Raw genomic sequence first — 17,707 nt, 5'->3', positions numbered from 1 at the left:
GGATTAAAATATCACTGTTAAGACCTATAAAATTTTCGTATCAAACATTTTATGTTTTTCGACCCGCCCTAATACACAATAAGCCGCGAGTTATAATTGAAAATATGTTTGTAATGCTTTCATTGCAACTTTTAAGCTTTAAAGAGAAAAAAATAATATAAACAAAAATAAAATAAATTGCAATGAAGTTTTCAATGCATTCACTATGTTACTCACATCAGCTTTTAACGATATTTTCTTTATTTTGGCTTGTAACTACTTAAGCTTCTACATGCATATGTAAAAATATTTACATACATACATTTATGTAAATATAATTTTGTCAAAAAAAAAAAGAAATCAAATAATAATTTTTATTAACTATTTCAATGCATTTTCGACGTTTTCGTCGACAACAACGCTGCTTCCGGGGCAATGCCGCTGCAACTGTTGCTGCTCCAACGGCTATTTCGCTGGGTGTCAACTACTCACTATCGCTATCTCGCTCTTACGATCTCTAACACCGCGCTTCTCTCTCTCTCTCCATACATTTATGTATTTATCCTTGTCTATCTCTGTGTTAACTACATTCCTAAAAATGTCTGCCCGATTGTGCATTTTATCGGCGTATGCGTCATTTTCCTTTGAGTATGTTCGAAATTATTTGCAAAAACCACAACAACAAACCACGTCTTCTACAACAACAACACAAAACATATGTGGATGCATTTTAAACTGCGCTGCGACAACAATAACCATTTGCGCGCGTGGTAACACTCAAAACAAATTAAATAAACAATCTCGGGTGCTGCCAATCCAATAACAATAACAACCACAACAACAACAAAATAAAATATGGATCGACTCTACAACTAAAACTAAAAAAAAACAAAAATAAAATACGAACCAAAAAAACTAACTGTACTAAACCATCAATACCCACACACTACTCTCTCCCTCTCTCTTCTGCTGTCGCGTTCACTCACACACTCTCGCTGTCCACCGATCGATCACTTGTACACCGCTCCCAGATAAGAGTAATATTCCTTTATTGGTTACCTTGCATACTGCGAATGCAAAGGCCCGGACAAGTCGGTTACGAATGCCCACCGCCGCCGTCGTCATCGAGTTCATCCACCGCCGGCGATAAGAAGCATCAATTGCAGAATGTCGAACTGAAGGAAAGGTAAATTTTATTCGAATAATAAATGTAGAATATATATTTGCATAAAACTATGACAATCATACTACTGATGAATTTCCAAATTTTATTTTGTCTAACCGCATGTGCGCTTTAAAAAAACGAGCGTCATTACTTTAAAAATTAAAGTTATAAAGTCAGTTTCCACATGTCATTTGCTTAATGGTAGACAATTTTTCGTCATTTTTGGCAAAGCTTATTGGAAATTATGCAAAATGGATTTAAATTTTTAATTTTTTTTTGATATTTTTATTTCTTATTTAAGAAACCGATCTAAAAAGAGTTGACTTTCAACGAAATATTTACATTCGCAGACATGTGTTTACACAACGTAAGTTTTTGTAATTAATAAGTACATTCCCCGAATTTCCTCTTAAGCAGATCATCAAAATCTCTACTTGCCAATGTGTTGGACATTGATGATGACTTTCGGTGCAATCATCGCTGCGCCAGCGCAACGTTGCCACATCAGCCGACCTACTATCGTGCCATGTATAGGTGAGTAGGCGAGGAAATTGAGAAATTTTAATTTTAAGAATAGGAAATCTATATATAAAAATAGATAGTAAAAAGTAGGCAGTGAATGGGAGACAGAATTTTTACGAGTTATTGATTTCATATAGATTAATAATTTAATCATAATTGATGTTTGTATGTTGGAAATTTTATAGGCACTGTTATCGACACATTTATCGGTATATTTTCGATAAACCTCGGCGACTTTTTTTTTTTTGTTATGTCAATCACTATTGGTAGCGATATATTTATAAGTAGAGAACGACCCTATAATGACTTTTAAGACCGCAGATAATCGACCGAACTCCGGTCAATTTCGACCGAAGCCGAACCGAACGTTTTCAAGAGCTCAAGTAATTCAATCACATATGGTAGTACTTGTTTTTGTAAAAATGATAAAAAATATACATACATATATATTTTTACATGTTCGGCCAAAGTTCGGCTTTTTGTGCGAAATCGAACCGCAACCGAACTGAACTTTTGTGTCACCACATAATCGATACTACTACATAAGCAATACTACGTTAGTTGTCCTCCCAGAAGCCTTGAATCTTATTTTCTTATTGATAAAAATAAATCGGTAAGTTGTTTATCATACGATCTATACATGGCCTTTGCAACCCTTCGTACGTTTCCATGCTATGCCAGGAATTGGTATATCCGTGGAAAGTAGGGCGTTTAGGAGACCATCTTTTTCTTATGAGAATGTTTGTTCTCTATAATATGGCCACCGCTGCTACCGCACATTTTCTGTTAGGCCGACATGGCTCTGAAATACAGTTAAAATATGTTCACATTACAGCATAAATTACTTAATTTCGTTTAAATTGCTTTATAGTTCGTATCATACTTGGAAGTGGTTATTGCATACTTTTAGGCACTATGGTATATGTAATTTGCCGGAACAATAGTACTAGATTTACATATCAATAGATTATCCTCATTTTCGAGCTTAATTACCTAATCTGTAATTAGAAAACGAGATTAGCCATTCAAAATTTGTCCCTAGTTAATCTGTAATTATGTATAAAATAATCTCAGATTAGACCGATAACTTTTCGGTAGTTTTATCGATTATTTTTTCGAAGAGGAGGAGAAATGTCAAATGTAAAAGTAAACAATAATGAACGCTGGCAAAAAAAAGAGGTTTGTAAAGGTATTTTCTAATAAAATATTAAGTTAAAATTTATCGATTTGTTTTTGTTTTTTTTATCAACGTTTCAGTTAAAGCTCGGTGGAAATAGGCTAATAGGCTTCCAAGAATTGTTACAACGATTAAAGAAATCTATCAAAATCATCTCCCGTTCATTCGAAATTTGGTTCACTGCTTTTTTACTATGTACATTAGGGCGAATCGCCCTCCATGAAAAAATGGGCACTGTCATCAATTTTGGACAGATTTTAAAATACCTTCGTAAATTTCATTATTTTGATTCCGTTGATATAACTCTAACCCTTTTTAAGCTGAACCCTTAAGGGGATTTTTCGAAAAAATATTTTTCGAAGCTGATTTTATTTATATGAAATCACGATTTTTGTAGGTATTTTCAAATAGGTCCAGCTCACATAATTCTTAATAGTCTTCCGAAATATTTTGTATGGAGAGTGATGCACCCTAATGTACAAACATAAGAAAATATGCAATATCACTTTAATTTGTCTCAATATTGTGAAAATTAAAAATGCATTCAATGTTAATTTATCGTAAATAAGGTATTGTAAAATGAATTATCAATTTCCCCTATATCCTTATCAGAATTCAAGAGTAGCTTTTGTGTGCATAAACATACATACATGCGTACCATGTAAGGTAAGCGTGCACAAAAGCAATCAATAGAAAAATTAATTTGCATATTCAAACATCAAGTCAATTCAGTGCAAGAATAAAAGCGAATTTCTGCATTGACACGCCCGCATCGATGGCAAACACCAATCGGCGTTTGATATGTGTCACTGTCACATTTTCCGTACACTTATTTGCATTTACATACATACATATGTACATCCATAAACAAAAATTCACTTACATTCCCATGTCCCACATTGCAGGCAAGGCGATGATGGCAGCGTCGGCCCGGTGGGTCCTGTCGGCCCCGTTGGCCCCGTCGGTGATGCGCGTATGCACGAGGCCATGTCACACACCTGCCTCAGTTCGTCGGCGGAATATGAATTGGCGCTCATCCTCAAAGAGCTGCGATGGATAACAGATCAGGTGAGCCGTTACAAATTGACAACAATCTTACAGGCTTAAAGACACCTTGGCGCTTGTTGATGCAATGTGTGTGTGTGTGAGTGGGAGTGGGAGTGTAGCACCCGCGTGCAAAGGTATATCAAAAATTGTCAATAGTCTCAGAGCAGTAGGCAGTAGGCAACTAGCAAACAAGCAAACAAACAACAACACTTACAATCGATAGCAATTTTCCATTGACAGTCTATTGTTTTCGATTTTAATGATGTCATTCATAGGAATTAGGTTTGACGGCGCTTAGATGGTGATTTTGCATTGGCATGCGGGCGTCAAGGCATCCCCCCACTCGATTGAAAAGCGTACTTTTTGCAAATAGCTTTTTGTTTATATGTATGTATATTCAACGGATCGAAGATGTCGCTTTGTTGTTTGCTTTATCGCTGTGTCAAATCATGAATATTTCAGTTATTTCATTGCATCACATTGAAGATATAATCCAGTTCGATGCGAAACAATGATTCTGTGAAAAGTCTCAACACCTGTCACTAACGAATAAAGACGTATCTTGCTCTTATAGGGCATTTCTGCTAATTTGATGATAGCACTTAAATCGCAATTGAATTATTTTTCAATGTAGAGATTCAAATTAGACGTATGTACATTTTGTTAAGTGCGGAAATTCTCTATACAAAAATTATTAAGCATGAAATTCTGCTATTTTTGTCGAAGATTGCCCGAATTAGGTTTTTTTTCTAAATTTTTAAAATTCTACCATTAAGAAAAGTGTGTAAATCGATCTTTGACATAGTTTTTGACTTCAGGAATCTACAACAAAAAAGGTTTAACCCTTTAATTCTCGCATTACGTGTATGTTTGATCCCTTTAGGAAAAGGTCATTAAAGGGTCATTTACAGGGTTAAAATGCTATACAAAAATATTAAGCGGAGAATTTTGCTGCGAGTCACCGAATGAACAAAATTCGAATTATTCAATGTGAGATTGTCATCTGTAGTTCACAGCAGTGTTCGGACCACCACTGAAACTCGACTCAGGAGCAAATCACTCCAAAAATCCATACGCTTCTGTAGAATATTTTAACCCTCGAACCACCATTTTTCATAAGCTTTTCAAATAAAAATTTTTACCAAAAAATTGTTCACTAAAGTTTACTTTATTTTTCGAAAGACCAGATTTAAACGTCACTCAAAAGTCAAAAAAGAAGCATGAGGATTTTTTTTACCCTAAACTAGAAGGATGAAATTCGAGGATGTGGTAGTATAAATATTAGTCCTTAACATATATTTTTTCCAAAAATAACTATTTTCGTCCTTTGTGTACCAGAAAAATGTATCTTTTTCAATACCACGAACATTTTTTAAATAATTTTTTTAATGAATCACATCACTGAAATTTCAGAGTGCTTTAAAAAAAAATCTGCAAAACAGAGAGAAAAAACTACATATTCAGTTTTACTATATTTATTTAGCATTGATTTTTTCGTATTTTGAAATTTTTTGGTTTTTGTTGTACAGTATTATATTATAAAAAAAAATCGTTTAAAAGTGTAATTTTTTAATCTCGTATATAGACACCTAGTGAAATTTCTGGCTTAAAATGTTTGTAGAACAGTTTAACCCTCCAACTGCAAATTTTAATGGACATACAATGAATTTCTTGAAAATAAGGTTAAAAGTGTCCGTTACGGTAGGAGAACAGGGCAGAACACTTGTTAGACCGAAAAATATCGCTTGCTAAATTTTTATATAAATTCTGAATACAAGAATTGCTTATGTCAAGGCACAAAAATGAATGTTCCACATTGCAATCAATAAAATAACACGAATTTTCAAGTTAAAGAAAACATTATATAGTCAGCGAAAGCCGTTATAACTAGGGGTTGCTAAATACTATGAATTTATATGAATTTTATAATAAAAAGAAAAACAAACTATTCACCTCTGATATTTATTTTTTATACAATTAAAATTGAAAAGGTAAGACTTAAATGTAAAACTAAATTTGAACAAAACATGAAAAGCTCTGAACAATTTCGGATTATCTCGTTAAAAAAAAACCCGAAGAAAATCCGAAAAAAATTCAATAGATTCCACTCATTAACAGTATAAAAAATTATCGGTTATTTATTTTGTGTACAAGAAAAAAATATCCACACTGGCTTCTTTTTATTGTATTTCTAGTTGAAGAAAGAGGATGAAACGGGCGACGTAACGAGAGATTGGAAATTTGCGGCGATGGTAGTCGATCGCTTGTGCCTTATAATTTTCACGCTTTTTACAATAATTGCAACTTTGGCTGTACTCTTCTCCGCACCACATTTCATTGTAAGTACTCGAAAGGAAAAAAAATTAAAATATGTGCGTTTATATCATTTAAACACTTGTACATACAGTGACTCAGATCCGCGAAAGGAAAATCAGTTAGGGCTTTTCTATATTATGGTAACGTAAAACTCGGAAAAATTTAGAAAAATTCAATAAAATTTTCATTAAAATTTCGAGCTTTTTAAACTGAATTTTTTGACAAATTTTTGAGTGTGCAGTTGTATACCCCATACAATTTTAGTAATAAAGTGCATGTTTGCAGCTTTTCGTGCAAAAGTGTAGTTTATTAAAACTTTTTTAATTTTTTTTTTGCGAAACGGGGTTAGGGTACGTACACACCACATAGAAAGCGGTGCCGAAGCGAGCAAGCAATGCGCAGAGAAGCGAGACTACAGATGGTTACACTGAACGAGGTGCAGCGAAGCTTCTTATTTGGAACCGACAGCAAAGATACCAAAAAATTTCACTTCAATGAAAAGCGGGGCTAAAACATTTATAGGAAAATGAATGAAATTGTATGGGTTATAAAACTGCATACCCAAAAATTTCCAGATCAAAAATTTCAAAATTTTGTTGAAATCTTGTTGAATTTTTTCAACTTCTATATTAAGTTCGAAACTTTTATTTACGTGGTTTTAGTTATACTTGCACCATGAACAAATTTTTATAAAAAATTCAAAAAAAATTTACTCGAAAAACTTTGTGAATATTTAAACAAAAACTAACATCTGAACGTTATTAGAGTCACTGTATGTATGTATGTGCATTAGACCGCATCACCTTAAAAGCAAACAAAAAAAAATTCGTAGTACACCCCTGAACCTAAGTAGTATTTTTGCAAGGCAAATTCAAAAAAAAAATACCTTATTTGGTGCCACCTGAGTACATTCGTAAAAAAATAAAAATAAATAGTTCTACTGGAATAATCAAAAAAAAAAATCCTTAGCAAAATTTTTATGAATTTTGGTGAGCTTTAATTTACTGGCATTAAGGTGGTACGATCGGGTGACAAGAACTGAGATCCAGTGGGTAAGTACTAAAACGCGGTACTTCAGATCAATGAACTTTGACACTAAACAAATGTTCTCCTCAAGACAAAAACATCGACTGCAAAAATACTTTACGCTCAGTGCTGTATGACGAACTTTTTTTCTGATACGGTCTAATGTGCATACGAACAAATTAAATCCATATATGCCTTTACAAAATATCAAAACTCATTTGCTCTATTTCGTTAACAGTTCCCATAATTGATGTCAGCATTGCGGCAGCTTTTAAAAATCTGGACTCTACACAACAACAAATGTTTCAGACGCCAAATGAGAAAGTTTCACGTTTTTTTTTTAAGAAAAGCTTTGTTATATATATTTTTTTTTTAGTCTAAATGCTAAAGAAAAACACTAGTTCGGCTTATATACTTTTAACAAAATCAGCAACGCATGTATGTATGTACGTTAAGATACAAAACAAAAAAAAATGTGCCTCAGTCAACGAACGAACAAGTGTAATTTTATGCCAGAAATTGCAAAAAAAAAACAATTAATTTTTACACAATAGAAAACGCAATAAAATGGAAAATATGTAGGCAAATTCGCGCACATATTTACGTAAACTACAAATTAAGGTCATTTGATTTTAAAATTAGTGAAATTCATGTAAAAAATACTTTTGTTCCATTTCGCCGTATGCTGCATAGTTTGTTGTATGAATTCAATATGGTTAAGATAAAATGCAATAAAAAAGTGAAATATATTTCGCTGTGATAAGACAAACTTTCGATGAAGAAGAAATTCATTTCAAAGGTAATTGTCAAAATGTTAGGCATGCATACTTGCAAAATTTCAAAGCGCCAATTTTTTTTTTAGGATTTCTGATCAGCGTGGAACAAATTTAAAATCGATTTGATGAAAATTATTTGGTAATGAGCGAATTTGTTTAATGGTTTGTGACTATCTTGATAATATTAAAGGGCATTGTTATAGGTACCACAGAAACTATAGGGCTCTCAGAAGTCGATCTGCTACGAAGATAAGATGGACATTCCACCTGCGGCTAAAAGCATTCTGCGATTCGGGCGTTTAACACGCTACGAGCAACTTGCTACGGTCACACCACCCTCCTCTCCATAGCCCAACTTCGCTCTGGCTATTGCAGCGGCCTAAATTCATACCTGAGTGACCAACCAGTGTTCGGCATGCGTAGTGTCACCACTTAACTCACAGCACCTCTTCGCATGCCCCCCAAAACCCCACCCAGATGGATGAGTCGACTCGAGTGGGGTTTGGTAGCCGCTACAACAACAACAACAGAATGAGTGTTGAGTACAGTAGCTGGAAGTTAAATATTTTTCTAAACGCTGACGAAATCCTTATTTTCACGGATGGCTCCAAAGTGGCGTCTTCCCTTGAGAACTACCTGTAGAGGGTCGTCCTAAACACTCTCAGATCACTGCTGCGTATTCCAGGCTGAGATATATGTAATTGACAAATCGGCAAAGCTGGTAAGCATGATTTACCTAGCTACCTCTAAACTTGCCTTCGTTGTTAACAGTCAAGCTCTCATCAAAACCTTGGGGTCGGCAACGACTAATTCGGTATGCGTTAAAGAATGTCGAATATGCCTACAAGCTCTTTAACAACAACAAAATAATCATTCCGAGAAATGAGTAAGCGGACGAGTATGCTAGAAAGAGATCTGAAATAGTATTAGGTGAAGCGGTCCAGATCATTAAACTTCCCCTGCGATTCCTGTCTTCCGGAAGTGACCATGGCAGGGATGTTAATCCGTTTTCCGGGTTCCCAGAATTAGTCTCGGGATTTAGATATTCCTTACTTTTCAACAACTTAAATCAAAAAAAATGCTTCCATATTGTTTGAGAAGCTCTCCTGCCATAAAATAAATAATAAATAAATGGGTTTGAAACCAACTTTCTTTATTTAAAGTGGCATTTTTATTTTTTCTCTCTGACCTTGTAATTTCAAAGATATGACTGATTTCAAAAATTATTTAAAAAATTCAATGCAATGTAGAATAAAAATATGGGTACCAAATGAAGGCGGAAATTTCTTTAGAATTAAAAAAAAAAATAAAAATTTTTGGATTCAAAAGGACGAATAGGTAATTTTTTTAGCTGATAAAGTTAGAAGGACGACATTCGAGGATATTATCGAGTTTATATAAGTCCTTAACGTATAATTTTGCCAAAAATAAATATTGCGAAATTTCAAGGATAAATTTTTAAAAGGACATTTTCAATAACGAACCAGTATTTATGCACCAAACATTATTTGCCAAGAGTCCCGGGATTTTCGGGACCTAACATTCCTACTGCACACCTACGCAGTACGGAGTTTGCTAACGCTCTCAAAGCCAAACGCTATGCTTCGCACAGTAAGACATTTCCTTTCTTGGGGACCACTCGAATTTTTAGTACTGCGAAGACTGCTGTCGCCTTGCTATAGTAGTTATGTATGTTATGTCCAAGATTTGTCGTCCCCGCCAAAAATCAAATTTCTTTGGTCCCTTGGAATCCTACATTCTTTATTGCTCTTCCCTATTTGCACTAGCAGTACAACAAATCAATATTGCTAAAACAAAATTTAAATTAGTATATCACTTCACTTAACTGTAAAGAAATCCATTAACTAGATTAAATTTTTGTCAAGCCGATTTTGAATTTTTCTGCATTCATAAAATTTACGATAAACACTAATATTTTACCGAATTCATGCTGTAAGGGGCGCATACTTATTGGAGTTTTATTGACATAGAGAATGTGATAACAGAAAATCAAAGCAAAAGTAGAACATACATACATACACATATGAACATATGTATGTATGTATAAGACGATGTGAAGCTTGTTTAAGAAAACAAATAGTTTTAATAGAGTTAAACAAACGCAATAATCTAGATGAATGAGCGCTTACATAATATGATAGCTAAAATATTACACAACGTACAGCGAAACTATCTTCAAACATACTTACATACATACATACATACATACATACATAACTATGTAGTACATATAACATGCTTCAAAACTAACTATTTAGCAGAGCTATGAATTTCACTGACATAAAAAATTAATAGCATAATAAAATTTGTATAATAAAAAAGCAAACACAAAAAAAAAAAAAACCAAAAGAGAATATGTGAAGTGAAACGATAACAACATCTAAAAAATATTCTATTAACTTTCCCGAAATTTTCACGACTCTTACTCAAGCCGAACACAAGTTGATATCTATCGTGTGAACAAAATGAAAATACTCGATAAAAACAAAATACATACATACATACATACATAGATACACATGTACTTAATATCGAAAAAGTATAAAGTTAACTATTTTATAAAGTAGCCAAAAAGTATAGAAAATGCAGGTATTACTTACAAACAAACACACACACACACATATACCTACGTACTTACATACATATAAATAAAAGTAATACTCTACATTCTTACATACATAGGCAACATAAGCATGAAACCGTACGAATAATCGGCAAAAAAAAATTAAACTCGAAAAAAAATATTTGAAAAAAAAAAGTTTTTTCAAATCATAGTTATAAAAACTTATGATTATGATTGATACATTGAATTAGCTGTAAGTCGTTGAATTACATGCGTAGCCAATTGTAAATTACAAATGTTTTGATGCAATTTAAACAGCAAAAAGTTAACAAAATTCGTGCGTAGTTATATAGAATGTAAAACTATTAAATAAGTATTTCAAATACATTAACATATAGTGAGCAAAATTAAATTAAATAAAAAAATATTAAATAATTTATTATAAACTAGTCTAGGTTGAGTTAAATATAAGAGAGATCAGCGGCACATTTGAAGCTAATCGGTATAATGCTTATATGTACATATATATGCTGAAAATATAAAAAAAAAACTGTGAAAAAACGTGATCAGCAAATTTACAAGATTCTTTAATAAAATTGTATTTTTTTGTGCTGTTTTTTTTTTTCTTTTTACTTGAAGATTTAATAGTGCGTTTCCACGAGCAACAAATCGCAGCTGAAATTGTGATACGTTTCTAAATTGGCTCATAGAAAGATCTGTGCGCTGAAATTGTTTACAAGTTGCAATTTCGAATGGAAGTTCAAACTGCGATTAGACGTGGCAATGAAAGCGCTTTTCCCCCGCAGTTTGCTATCAAAAACCGAAAGCGAAATTCTTTTCGCAGATTTGCAGTAATCACTTTCGGAAATAAAAGTTGCAGGGTGTAACTGCAATTGAAAGAAGGCAAATCTCTTTCGAGAAATCATTTCAACTTTCGCTTTCGTGCTGCAGTAGCAATTTTGATTTCTGCTGAAGGTATTGTCAAACCAGCCGAGTGTTGCCGTATGAGACGGGAATTTTAATTCATTTATTCTTCTAAAATGAAGTATTTAAATATTAATTCGCAGACATTTTGAGGCCATTTTATCATTTTTAGTACATTTTTCAGCGTTCCAAAGTCACTTTGCACGCGAAGCGTAAATGCTCCAGCAATCATTTTTAAAAATTCTTGAGTCGGAAAGACCTTTCAAACCATCGGTTCTTGTTGCGTGTAACAGCTACTTTATAATCGGAACTGCGCAATTTGGGGTATGTGGAAACGTTGTTTAACCATGAGGTTACACGATCGAGAACTTGTTTTCAAGTTTATCAAACACACACTTCATGTCAAAATTCATTAGAATTGACACATCAGCTGTTTGACTTGCCAAGTTGCCACACGACTAGAAAGGAAAAATTCATATCGATTCAGTGTGAGTGTGTATTACAACTTGAGAGCAGGTTCTTGATCGTGTAACATTAACAAGTTTAGCACTTTTTTTGGAAATAAAACTTTGAATGTTTCGAAAGTCTCGGTTAAGTTGACGCTATTTTTAAGAGCTTTATCCTACGACTTCTCATTACTATTAAGCACTTTTTAAAACTATTTTTTATAACCTACACTTGAAATGAATATCAATCGCTTATAGTTTATACTCAAAGCATAAATTATTTTACACAAAAGAAAAAATATAAAAAGTGTTCATACACCCTATGAATTGGTACATACATATGTACATAATAACGTTTTGCTCAAATTGGAGGCTTTATGAATTTATAACATGACTCATATGATTTGCATGGTAAAATCGCTAAAAACTCGTTTAGCCTTAATAAAGTTCATGGCATACGACGATTCATTGAAATGGCAAAAATTCTTCTCATTTAAGGCCCAGTGGAAATCCAGTATTAGAATAAGAAAACGCTGTTGTAAATAGGCGAGGCTATTTTAGGGGCACGATCTAAAGAGTATTTGTAGTCGGTTTTAAGGTTTTCGTATTCAGAGCTCCCATACATATCTACATACTATTTCAGCAAATTTTAGCTGCATTCTTTTGTAACTGAGTGACAATACATTCGAATTTATAAGGAAATATCCAAGTTGTAATTCCCGAGAACGTCGAAAAATCGAAGAATCCGTTTCTCGAACAATTTTATGGACTTTAAAGGCTTCTTGGAGCGCGAAAAGTCAGAATACATACTTTTATAGTAGGTTTTCATAATTTAAACAAAGAACACTTTTGATTTGGGAGCTAACCTCGACACCTGTCAAATTGCAACCCAAAGATTTCGAAATATGTAACAAAATGGCATGCAAAAATGGATTTGGTCTCAAAAAAGTCGCAAAACAAAAAAGAATTAAAGAATTGTGAAATTTAAAAAATTTTTAATACAAAAACTTGTATGAATTTTACCTTTTTTATACACTGGTCTTAAAAGATCTCGAAATTTTCAAGGGTTTTTTTTTTTGCATGAGTCTTTGAACTTTGAAAAAAAATTTCTTACAAACTCTAAATTTAAAAATTTTTTAACAAAACGAAAAATTGCTTCAAGGTTCAAAAACTTATGTCTTGAAGTTTTCAGCATCTCTTAAGTTCAGTTACAGGTATTGTATAAAAAAATTTACCCAAAAATATTTATAAGTTTTCGATTTCATTTTCAAAATTCTGTAATTTTTTTATAGCTCTAAAAATCAGCTTTAAAAGAAAACAGATCCATATTTGTAATTATAATAGTTTTTGAGATGTACAAAAAATAAACTTAATCGGTTTTGGGAGTTTATTGTGGAGATTTGGTACAATGTATTTTATTGAAATTATTTCCAATCGCTAGCTGTAAATTTTTCGCAGTTCTCTTGCAAAGTAGCGATTCCGCGCTAATAAGTCAGCTGGTGCAAGGTCTGAGCTATAAGGCGATAAAGGGTTAAGGCTTCACATCCGGTACCATCGAGAAAAGGCTCATACCATTCCGGCCATTTTTTCGCAATCGTTCGCTTCAAACGCATAATTTTCTCTGTCTGTCGAGAGCCCTATCAATCGTCTGACCACTTTTCAGAAGCTCATGATACCTTGCTGCCATGGATATTTGGCTTTGACGACGATTGCCCGTGTTCGCCTTCCGGCGTTTAAGGATCGGGTATTTTTTTAAAGTTCTTTTGTGAGTACTGCGTACTTTGGAGTACTCAGTATCGATATTTAAAGAAATCGGGTATCGTCTATGTTTTTGAGAATCGCGTTCTAGTTATTACACTAGTCATGCACTGAGTTTTTTTTATTGCTGTAAGTCTCCAATTTGACAGCAGCGCTATGCAGCATAAACCTTGTGCATTTGAATTGAAAAACAAACGATAAACAATAAATTTTCTAGTCATTGAGTCTTAGCATAGTTATAGGCGCAACAAAATAGCATTATACTCACGCCTACATACATATATAATCGCATAGACATACGTACAATATATACATACATACATATATATGTGCAGGCATACGTACAGATATAATACTACATACCTATAAGCAATTTGAATAATGATTTGTGTCACATTGACATGCCTTTGTATCAATCGAGCAACAAATAGCCATTACCTAGCAAATATGCAATTACGCAAACATACATACAAGTATGTACATATGCATGTACATATGTACACAGGTATAGTAGGAAATCATCAAATGTAAATACAAAACTCAAAAATTAAGTATATTGTACATATGTAAGTATGTATAAGACGAAGTCAATAAATTAATTTAATTTTGTTATCCAACTACATAGGTAATTACAGTATGAATGCCCTGACACGTGCGTGTATTTGTAGATAAATAAATTAAAAAAAAAAAACGGTTTTGGTTAAAGCGAAGCACTTGCGTATATTTATACATACTTTAGGTTAGATGAGTACCAATTATTTTTATTACAACGGAATTAAAAAGTAATGCAATTAGGTAGTAAGCCGGAATGACGGAAAAACAAACCTCGAATCACGTTTAAATGTCCAACAAATTTTAATAGCATCTTTTTCTCCCACAGCCTAGTAGTATATTACATAAAATACATATATAGTATATACATATATACATACATACATACATTTGTATGTATAGATTACACTGGTTCAAAAAAATTTACTTATTTTAAATCGCTTGTGAAATATTTTCGGGACAGTGAAAAAAGACACTCATCGAGAATTTATATTTTCAATTTAAATAACACAGAAACATTTTTTTTTTTCAATTTTGAAATTTTATAACTCGTTTTTAAATCAACGAGCGATATTTGTACATACGTATATATTTTTGAAGGAAATTGAAGGCTGCAAAAAAGTTTCTTGTGAATTTTCCAAAAATTCACTCCAGTAGTAATTCCAAGGTTAAAGTCGAACATATAATAAATTAACGTTTTCCTTTCAATTTTCGGCAAAAGGTTAAAATTTATCACTGAATAAAAAATTATAAAATTTTCAGGAAAAACTATGATATTTCCCGAAGTATATATTTTGCAAAAATTAAAAAAAAAAATTTAATTTAATTCATGATATACTTTTGACAGATTTCTTTTTTCGCTATGCCGAAAATATTTCAAAAGGAATTTTGAAAACAAAGTCGATTCTTTTGAACCACTCTAATATAAAAATGTATATACATACATACATATGTATTGCTACAGAAAGACACACTCACGATTAGTATTTAAACAAAACGCTAATTAAGATTGTGCTCGTTTATGTACATATACATACATAAGTGGAAATAAATATGAAAATTTGAAAGCGAGAAAACAATGGTCTTCCTTAAAATTAAAGTGTAATATAGAGCAAAAAATAATAAGAGCATTATATGCAATCAACGTGCGTGGTGCACATACATACATACATATATGTATATGTATGTAAAACATACAACACAAATACATACATATATGCATTCTCAATTGAATTGTGCGCATATATATAAATATACATACATAAATTATAAATAGTAAATGATAAAAAAATAAATAAAAAACAATAAATAATAAATAGCAAATAGTGAATATTGACTTGAACCCAATTTTATTTCGAACTTAAATAATAACATTAAAAACAGATAATAGGATAAGGAAAATCACGCTTGCTTGCACTTAGATAAGTGTAATAATTCATCGATGTGCTTCAACTGGAAACACACATTGGAGCAGACACATTTTTTCCATACTTTTTTACAAACAACTGAAACAGAAGCGTTTTTAGTAAAAAAAAAAAACACACAAAAGATATTTTTCTTCATTCAATTTTATGGGCCATTTCCACCAGAAGCATATGTAATTAAGTTTTCGAAATATTAAGCATTTCCAACGGCTAGAGTTAACTCCACTATGGGGTGATCACAATGGTTAATTTTTATGGTTAATCGTTTTTTAGAGGAATTGAACTATAAATTGAAATAACATAAATAAGTGAAATCAAGTCCTTCTCTATCTGATTTTTTCATCGCAGAGGAGACGTTCCTCTCCCTCTGTAAAAGAGGTGGAGCGGTACTCTATTCGTATAACATGGCCAGCGCACAGTGGTGCAAAGCTGAATTTACTCTTCAAAAAGTTCAACAGCCTAAAATTTTTGACTGACTTCATTCGTTTTTAACTGAAAGGTACTCTTAATTAAATTCTCTAAATTCTTAAATTTAAAAATTTATTTTGTTTTTATAGTTTTTTTTTTTTAATAAAGTTGAAAGAGCACACTTTGCTACAGAAACATCGTTTGCTTGACTCCAAGGTGTTAATTGTTAAATGTCCTATATTTTTTGTAAATATAAATTTTTTTTAAGAGGTTGACGAATTTTCCAGATATAAGAAAATAAATGAATTTAAAAAAAGTAACTCCTTAAACAAAAATAAGAATAAACAAAGGAAACAAGTGAGTTGTGCAACCGCTGAAGCCGAGTGGTGAGAGCTGCGTCCTCCAATTCGATAAACAACATTAAGTTTTTTTATTTTAATTGTCATTTTTAGTTTTTTTTTATAGATTTTGCTTTACTATATTTTATTTTTTTTTTATTATTATTTCATGTTAAACTATTTTTTTAGCTTAGTGTTTTTTTTAAGTCCACAACAACTATAATTAAATCAATTTATCCAAAATTATTTTTTTTTATTCTAATTTTTATTTTTAGTTTTTTATTTACTTTTATATAGATTTTAATTTACTTTGTTTTATTTTATTTTATTTCTTATTATTATTTCAAGTTGATTAAGTTTTGTAGAGTTAATTTTTTTTTTTTAATTCAATTCAGTGTGCAATTTCGATCAACCCAAATGTTCCGTTAACTTTGCCGTTTGTCTATGCTACACCGCCGTACATAATCGCATTAATTTGCACTTTTAGAAAAAGCACGTACAAGTTTCGAAAGAACAAAGCTTTTGTGCATATTTTTCGTCCGTTGATTTTTATAAACATACAAAATTTTTACATATTTTATTTATTTATATATACATTTTTTATAGTTTTCAATTCACACACATCAAAGTGTCGAGTTAGGTCTACAAAATAAAAATGTGTAAATAAAAAAATGTATATATAAATAAATAAAATTTATATATATATATATACATGTAGACCTAACGAGGCACTTTGATGCGTGTGCATTGAAAACTATAAAAAAAAGAGAAAAAGCTCAAAAAGGCGCAAAAGAAGTCATCTCGAAATTTGGTTTGATCTACGCCCACACCTACGTAAGTGCACACATACATACATACATATATACGCGCCCTATAAAACAAAACATTTACCGCATCAACGACAATCGTTTGGTTGATATATAAAAAGGTTTCTAAATTGTTTTTTGGTTTCGATACTACTTCCCTCTTTTATAAACAATTTTTTTTTTTGTTTGTAGAGTTACTAAGAATAAAATCTCTGCCAGGCTAAACTACGAATTTCACTTTTTTTTTAGAGAAAACTTTTAACAAAAAAAAATAAATACAAAAAGATAAGAACCTCAACTAAATTCGGTTTCTCCTTCAAACACATCCTGGCGACTGCGGTAATTATGTAATTACATATTGTCAAACAGCGTAGGCCGGTGCATTCATAAAACATACATACATATGCATGTATGTATGTATACGTATCAATAATTATGTAATTAAGTAAAAAAAATTTT

At 32.0% G+C, this 17,707-nt stretch overlaps 1 protein-coding gene across 1 annotated transcript in view; it reads left to right on the top strand.

Moving 5' to 3' along the window:
* LOC108374331 (acetylcholine receptor subunit alpha-type acr-16-like) overlaps window positions 1-8,406 on the top strand; it is a 10,484-nt gene extending 2,078 nt beyond the window's left edge. Inside the window, exons 2-6 of the mRNA XM_017630319.1 lie at window positions 1,011-1,165; window positions 1,562-1,678; window positions 3,749-3,911; window positions 6,086-6,229; window positions 7,471-8,406. Of these exons, the coding sequence (XP_017485808.1) occupies window positions 1,011-1,165; window positions 1,562-1,678; window positions 3,749-3,911; window positions 6,086-6,229; window positions 7,471-7,479 (588 nt within the window). The 3' untranslated portion in view covers window positions 7,480-8,406. The remainder of the gene's footprint in view (window positions 1-1,010; window positions 1,166-1,561; window positions 1,679-3,748; window positions 3,912-6,085; window positions 6,230-7,470) is intronic.
* Window positions 8,407-17,707: the final 9,301 nt, after the last annotated feature.

This window comes from Rhagoletis zephyria, unplaced genomic scaffold (assembly GCF_001687245.7).
Source record: "Rhagoletis zephyria isolate East Lansing unplaced genomic scaffold, Rhagoletis_zephyria_1.1 Rzeph_scaffold_07607, whole genome shotgun sequence".
Classification (NCBI taxonomy): domain Eukaryota; kingdom Metazoa; phylum Arthropoda; class Insecta; order Diptera; family Tephritidae; genus Rhagoletis; species Rhagoletis zephyria.
Note: the sequence above shows the minus strand (reverse complement) of the source record. Positions and strands in the feature narration are given on the sequence as shown.